Source organism: Carassius auratus, chromosome 1 (genome assembly GCF_003368295.1).
Source record: "Carassius auratus strain Wakin chromosome 1, ASM336829v1, whole genome shotgun sequence".
Taxonomy (NCBI): Eukaryota; Metazoa; Chordata; class Actinopteri; order Cypriniformes; family Cyprinidae; genus Carassius; species Carassius auratus.
This window is the reverse complement of record NC_039243.1, coordinates 13,496,960-13,505,378: the sequence shown is the minus strand read 5'-3', so window position 1 is coordinate 13,505,378 and position 8,419 is coordinate 13,496,960. Positions and strand designations below refer to the sequence as shown.

The 8,419-nt window shown below is 34.8% G+C and overlaps 1 protein-coding gene across 1 annotated transcript; it reads left to right on the top strand.

Annotated features, from left to right (window-relative positions):
- Nucleotides 1-4,547: 4,547 nt before the first annotated feature.
- Nucleotides 4,548-6,664, top strand: LOC113116699 (translation initiation factor IF-2). Its single transcript, XM_026285304.1, has 9 exons — nt 4,548-4,646; nt 4,795-4,863; nt 4,957-5,004; nt 5,170-5,217; nt 5,455-5,490; nt 5,582-5,650; nt 5,768-5,854; nt 5,994-6,047; nt 6,450-6,664. Exons 2-8 carry the CDS (start codon nt 4,810-4,812, stop codon nt 6,036-6,038), a joined length of 387 nt encoding a protein of 128 aa, XP_026141089.1. The 5' UTR covers nt 4,548-4,646; nt 4,795-4,809; the 3' UTR covers nt 6,039-6,047; nt 6,450-6,664.
- Nucleotides 6,665-8,419: the final 1,755 nt, after the last annotated feature.

Sequence of the window (8,419 nt, the reverse complement as noted above, 5' to 3'; positions counted from 1 at the left end):
GTGGTCCCTACTGCTTCATTCAGTCCCTGCCCCGGCTCCGGCTCCGGCTCGTGCTCCCACTCCGATTCCAGCCACGACCCCGGCTCAAGCTCCGGCTCCGGCTCCTGCTCCCACTCCGATTCCAGCCACGACCCCGGCTCCAGCTCCAGCCCCAGCTCTGGCTCCGGCTCCTGCTCCCACTCCGATTCCAGCCACGACCCCGGCTCCAGCTCCAGCCCCAGCTCTGGCTCCGGCTCCTGCTCCCACTCCGATTCCAGCCACGACCCCGGCTCCAGCTCCGGCTCCTGCTCCCACTCCAATTCCAGGCACGACCCCGGCTCCAGCTCCGGCTCCGGCTCCGGCTCCTGCTCCCACTCCGATTCCAGCCACAGCCAGCCCCCCAGTCATCAGCACCACCTTCCGTGGAGATGGTCCACCATAGTGCAGGAATCATTTTGGAGCCGAACAATGACTTTAAAGTACCCTTGAGATTTTAAGTAATGCTTTCAATAAACATAATGAATCTCACTTATTTAACATGTTATTCATTGTCATTTAGAACTAAAAACAACAAATTTTTCTTTTTTAAAACATTTATTTACTTATACGTTTATCATCAGTTGGTAAAACCTGCATTAGAGAAATACGTTTTCTATACACCGCTACTGAATACACTTATGACCTATATGTTTCTGATCATTGCAGTCAACCAATTACTATTATTATTTTTGAATAATATTGTTGAATACTATTCAACTAGCTGCCCTAACAGGCATTGACATCCAAAATGATGAAGTGAAAATAATTTCTGAAGTAACGTTTAGTAATTTCAGATGATACCTTGGCAGTGTTGCAATGGTCAATGCATGCAACTCTGAGGGAATTATGCACTAGGTGTGGTGCAAGTGTCAACACACCAAGAGGTGGTATGTAATTTTGAGATTTTGAGATTGCTTTGGGTGGGACAGTATGACTCCTGAGCCCCTATACACCTTTTAAACACTGTCTATCTAAGGAGAAAATATCTTCAGTCTTATTAGTGATCACATCAAAAATGGGTACAGACTACAGTCTTCACAATGGAGCGCAAAATATAGAACAATTAGATTTTTTCTTTTTTTTAATGATAGAGGTTTGTTTGTTTGCATATCCAGTCATGTTTGAGGAATAGAAGTTTCGTTAAAACTGTTGTCTGTGTCTGCATTCCTATTTTTGTCTGAACCCAACTTAATAATAACAGTTATCTCACCACTATGTGAAATTAGTATAGTGGGGATTGTGGGAATGACAGAATTATACTGTCATTAAATAAACTAAAGTGCCTTTTTCAGAAGCTAGGGTTGGTTTTGCTTTAATTAACACTGGAAAGACAAAATCACTGAGAAGCAACCTCAGATGAGACAAACGATTCTTGTGTGGGTGAGTGCAATATTTTGATTGGTTGAAATAAACCAGATTTCTCCATGTCATAATGCTTGTTTCTACTGTAAAATGAGCACACTGTAAGAACAAATGAACTTATGTAAATCGCTTACAGACTAAACATACCTAGTTTTTATGATCATATTAATCTTTTATTCATTGACTTTTAGTAAATACCTCAACCAATATATCAAATCACTCAAATCACCATCTTGTCAAGTGTTTTTTAGGTTGTACAATGAGGTTTTATATTGTCTGAGGTCGGAGCCTATTTCCCATGTTTTCTGTTTGCTTGAGGAAGGAACACTATTTAAGTACCCTCACACTGCTTACAATAAGGATTTTAATGTGATTGTTTGGCTTTGATTTTATAGTCATGCAATATTTGCTATTCATTTCATATTTGTCACGCTGTTACACATGTATTTACTATGTGTGTTGGACACAAATGGGGCTTCAAGCATTGCTCGCATGTTTTCTAGCTGGGACATCTGGAGTTCCGGTCAGTCACTGATGTTCACCCAGTTAAAACTCGATTTCTTTAGAGATATTTCAGGGTTACATTCATGCTAATTATTTAATGTTTATTACTTCTCTGTGTGAACTCACTACTGCGTTAATAATCTGAGGTGCAGCAAATAGTGATAGTTCATCATTTATAGCAATAAATGCACAATTAAAAAGTCACTTTTGACTGATTATGTGACTTTTTAAATCATCTCTCAATAATCAACCTTTTCATAGATCTGTCCAAATGCTGATTTGATGGAATCGCTCCCAGAGGGACAGATGTCAGCGCAGGGAACCTTCCCCGTCTGGTTCTGAGGTATTGGTACAAACCCAACATGTGCCACTGCAGTTTCAGCCTGAATCTCCCAGAATGCTCTCCGGTCCCCAGCCACATCGGCCTATTCTGACCAATCCATGGGCCTCTCAAACCAACTTCAATATTGGTCTCAATCCAACTTCCTGCACACTTTCAGTACTTACCCTATCCTCATTCCCAGCAACTGCAGGTAAGAAACTTTTGCTTGTTTACTCAGTCAAATCTTGATTTTAGTTTTTATTTTTTCCCTGTGGAATTTGACAGTAAAACACACACACACACACACACACACACACACACACACACACACACACACACACACACACACACACACACACACATATATATATATATATATATATATATATATATATATATATATATATATATATACACTGTATTTTTTTTTTCAGTTTTTCTATTTAGAATTCTTGGATCACAATCAAGGAATGTTTCCATCGTTCAGTGTACAATTTCAGAAGTATGTATGATTTAGTTTGTACCCAGCAGGCTGTCTGGGTTCAGCAGGTTTATTCTGATTCGAGCTCCAAACCCAAACTTAATTAACTTTAACTATGTAACCCTCAAGCAAGCCTTTATGTTTTAAACTGTTTGGTAAATTATCAAAAATATTTAGCTGGAGGAAATCTTCTTTTCTGTTTTCTGTGTGTCAGATCTGAAGTGTTTTAATTTATTGAGGAAACCCGCTGCACTCGATATGTCCAAACAAAGAGCAACGGCATAATATATCGCCTCACGTATCAGTTAAATATGTTCATGCTAATGATATCTCTGTCAGCTCAGTTTGTCAGCTCAGCATATTCATCCCAAGAGAAGTCATTCAGTTCATTCAGTCTTTTCATTGAATATCATCTGGCCTGAAATGCACTTCCTTTTGCATCGTTCTTTTAAAGTCTTTTTGCACACTTGTCAGTCACTTAACTCATAACTTATACATAATTTCTCATCAATACCTTTCCATCATCAGTTCTCCTATGGAGTGCCTGTTTTCTAACAGAAACATTTCAACAATATATAATATACTGCTAATGCAGGTTCCCATCCACGAATGACACACAATAATATTACATATATTATATTATATTATATTATATTATATTATATTATATTATATTATATTATATTATATTATATTATATTATATTATATTATATTTCTAGTCCTCATTCTTCAATCAAATAATTTTCCAGTCCTCATTTGAAAACCCCTTTAACCAACACTGGATATTTGGATTCAGATCATGGACCATTCATTTCAGCAATCCCCTTCACAGTGATCCTAATCTAACTCCCTCTACATTCCCAACTCCAGAATACAAAGATGCTCTTGTTCCAGTGTTCCCACACTGCTTTCTGTGATACTGCCAATGCCAACACTGATATGTGCCCCTCAGACAAATCTTTACTCCACAAATATGCATTTTTATATATTGGGTCATGGCAGTTCTTATACTTTTTCATGTATTTTGTTTTCGGTTTGTTTATTTGTTACTATTTCTTTATCTTTTATTCTATCCACAAGAGGTATGACCTAAAGTTTTGACTTTGTGTGGATTAGTCTATATGTTAAAAGAGTAAAATCTGACATGCAATTAAATCCAAAGTTTAATACAGCCTTAACATATATATAACAAGAGTGTGGCTCGCATAATCAGCAATTATATATAACTTATATATATATATATATATATATATATATATATATATATATATATATATAGAGAGAGAGAGAGAGAGAGAGAGAGAGAGAGAGAGAGAGGGAGAGAGAGAGAGAAAGAGAGAGAGAGAGAGAGAGAGTACAGAATATAGAATAACAGTTCTGAATATTAAAGTCATCAAAACTGAATTGCCTGTTCATAGAGAAAATAGGGAAACTATCTACTGTTAACTTACATGAAAAAAAAATAATTCTGTCACTGATTTTTCATATTTTATATTGAATGAAAAATAAGTAAAAATATTGCTTAGGTACAGTGGTTTTTGTCTATTTTGGTATTTATTGTATAGAAAATGATTTATGATTTCTCAGTCAGGCAGAAGGTTTTATACAGCTTAGACAAGTGTGAACAGTGCCGTCAGATATTATGATTTAATCACTTGTGCCATAAACGTATCTTTTTATTGCGTTTGATTTATTTGTATACCTTCATATTCCCTTTAATGTATCGTGCCAAACTTAATATAATTACAATCACAGCCAAAATTTAGCTTTGAGATAAGTAAAGATATCTACCTCTTTTGAACACTCTATACAGAAACTTGGCTGCTCACCAAAGCCAATCAGATGCTGACGTTACGGGCCTTTTGTTTTCAAATTGAATATAAGGGGTATATCTAGACAGCAGTATCACAGAGTCCTCCTCAACAATCCTGATCACGCTCAACAGTCTTAAACAAAGGTAAGGTACTATTAATTCAACAAATGCTCATCAGTGCATACCTTTGCTGTTTGGGGTTAAAAGTCTAGTTCTAGATCTAGTTTCCTGTTGTAGTTGGTTAAATATAACTACTTCTTTTATAAAATGTATATTTTACATTTTATTTCAGACGTTATCATTCAGCATGAGATCCCTCATTTTGCTGGCATTAGTCATTGGGGTGGCCTACTGCGCTCCGGTACATCATCTACAGTATTTGACCCTCAGCTATGACAAGAATACGTGATGCTAACATTATGTGATACTGACTTTCCTGTTCTTTGACACACAGCAATTGATGTATTATGAGCTAGAGTACAAACCTGTCCCGGCCTCACAGGTGAGTTTGGTCCAAACATTAAAAAATACATGATTATTATTTAAAAAGACCAAATAAAATTATTCATAGCATATGGGACTATATAGTTCATGTATATTAATATATGCGTCATATATGGTATACTGGAGTGTGGATTGTATAAGAAGTGTGTATGATGATCTACAGGGCCTTCCTGCGGCCGCTGCTGCAGCTAGACCTTCAGAGGTCGAGATTGTAAGTGTGGACTATATGTGTGAAATAGATTCATTTTACCAATAATAACTCAATAATATATTACTCAAACATGTAATAAATATTTTATTAGAATATTTTAGAAGTATGTTTTATATAAATATATATTATATTATATTATATTATATTATATTATATTATATTATATTATATTATATTATATTATATTATATTATATTATATTATATTATATTATATTATATTATATTATATTTTCAGCTTTTGGCAGCTCAGCAGGCTGCAGCTGGAGTTCCCGTGAGTTTCAATTGTTTCTTGTTTCCTAATATTCATTATTTCTTGCTATTTGAGCATGCAGTCAGTGCTCATTTTGTCTTATTCTCCACAGGGTCAACCTGTCCGCGGCTTCATTAAGCATGAGATTCCCCAGCCCCCAGGCAAAGAAAGTGTTGAAGTTGTATGTGTTTTCCACTATTTTATTTGTCTAGTGCTATATGAAATATGAATTTCCAGCACGATGCCCCCATTTATTTCAAGGTACGTAGAAGTTCATTAATTTTCCTCTGTGTTCTAGCTCTACCCATTCAGCTTTCCTCAACCTGCCCCAGCTGCCCCTGCTGTTCCTGCTGTTCCAGCTGTTCCCGCTGCTCCTGCTGCCCCAGTACAGTCAAACTGAAAATTTGTTCTATATATATATATATATATATATATATATATATATATATATATATATATATATATATATAGTATAATTTCACATATATATGTGGCTGTTTGTAATTTATTTTTATTTTTTTTAGGCCCCTGTTCCAAAGGACGATGATGATGATGAACATGATGACTAAACCAGATTGGTTGGTTGAATATAATTAGAACAGATTTATCAATCATAATGCTGTAAAGCCATCAGTTGAACAGTTTTTGCAATGGAAGATGCTTCATTGTACACTGGTTACTCACACATAAATAAAAGAAAAAATATTGGAGAAGGTTTTAGAAGAAAATACTGTTTCATTCTTTCTAAATTGTCATTTTAATTCAATGTGTTACTTGCCATTTCTGTATAATTAGTTGTGAAATTTTCTTAGCAGTTCATGAATGAAAATTGTTTTTTATTTTAGTATTTAGTATTTTATTTAAGTACAACTTTTAGAAACATTTTTTTATTTATAATTATTAAATGATAAAAAAAAAATAACGTCCTTTCTGGACAATGCAACACATTTCTAAAGCCTTCATTTTTTCTTCTTTCATAGATGAACAGATAAGCTGACCACCACTTCCTGAACCCCAAAGAAGCTGCTTGTAGTGTTTAGCAAATCGACTGCGTAAATGATTTCCTGCATAAGAAATAATGACGATTAATCAAACGGTGCTTTCTCAGTGGCTTGATGCATGAGAGCCATAAAAATCATAGCTTTTTTGCAGCCATGTTTTTAAATCTTGATTTATAATAAACCATACAATCAATTCCTTGCCTCCTTGTGTGTGTTATTATTATTGCTGAACAGTTATTATGTTTTAATTCATACAAATACATCACAACTTCTAGTTTGGCTGATAATAAACATCATCCCAAAAATGCTTTTCAAAACCTGACATTGCGTTTGTTGTTGCATTTAAACACCACTAAGTTCATATAAAACAAAATAAACTCAGTTCAATTTTGAATAGCACTGATATTTTGTACCTTGAAAATATAGCTTCAAAAACACAGGCTGGTGATATCAGCAGTTCCCTCGGCTATCATCATTATAATAATAGCTGACAGACAGGCAGACGATGTCTGACTACAGGTCATTTTCTCAATAACCATCTTTCTCCATCTGTGAAGTCATGATAAAGTCTAGCCTGAGAGGGATTGGCTTAGCGCTAAGCCAGAGAGCAAATAAAAAGCACCAAAACACGTTCCAGAGCTAGTGACTCTACTTGCAGCCAAGGTGAGAAAACTGCTTGACCTTTTCTGTGCACTGTAAGTGGTTCTGCTTCTGTTTTCATTCAGAGCTCGCACTCCTTCTAGACAGTCTTAGCTCACTTTGTGTTTGTGTAAGGTTGGTGAATCCGTAAACATGTGGACATCTCTCCTGTGTCTTCTTCTGGCTGGTGCAGTATCCACAGCACCAGTAAGTACACATTAAACCTTTTCCTAGGAATGTCTCTGTAGTTATCAAAGCTTGTTTTATGTGTCTAGGTTGCCCTGATACTGAAACTGATCCTTTTTTTCCTCATGTGTGTTTATTTCTCTCTCTAGCTTTCACCATTTTTCAATTATCTCGCTCATTATGGCAACCCGAAGCAGGTGGGGTTAACCACGCATGAACATTCTTAACTTTTCTGTATCCATAAACAGCATAACAGTCTTCGGGATCTTTTGCTTTGACCATAATCAACACATGATGTTTTCATGATGAAAATAGCTCTGTAATATTACACTGTTTGATGACATGCTACTTCATGACATGTATTCATATGATTTATGGGTTTAACTGAGGTTGCTACAGAACATGCATTGAGCATTCTTATTATAACAAAACTAAACATGTCAACTAAAATGAACTTTAACTCCTTTTCTTTGTATTTTAGGGGAACAATGGTGGCTTCCAGGCAATACCATCAAAATCACATCCTGGTCTGAATGCTCCAATCAGCATGGAAATTGTAAAATTTTATTTCTATTAGTTATTGCCTTAAATATTCAATACAGTTCAAAGTGGTACCATGATAGTCTTTAAAACTGGTTTTTATTTTTTTAAATTATAACAGAGATACTATTATAGTTTTTATCAATATTTAAATGTTTTTATTTTATATTGTATATTTTAATTATTAGATGAGTTAAAGTGTTTTTGTAATTTTTATTTATTTATGGGGATTAGAAAAACACTTTGTAAAACTAAATTAAAAAAAAAAACATTTTAAATATGAATTAAATCTATAAAAGACCCCTGCCCCCTCCCAAATATGTGAATATAGTTCCATAAACTTTTTATCTAGAGTTCATTAAGTAAGGCTATTTAATAGTGTATAAAAAATATGAACTAGTTTTATGGTTTTAGTTCATGGTACCACATGAAAAAATATAGTGTATGTATATTGATTTTATTAGGTTAGTGTACCTGATCTAACCCATAAAAATACTTTCACTAGGTTAGTGTAACCTAATGTATTCAGGTTTATTGAGTCATGTTAAATAACAATTTATTACATTTGATTAAATTAATGTATT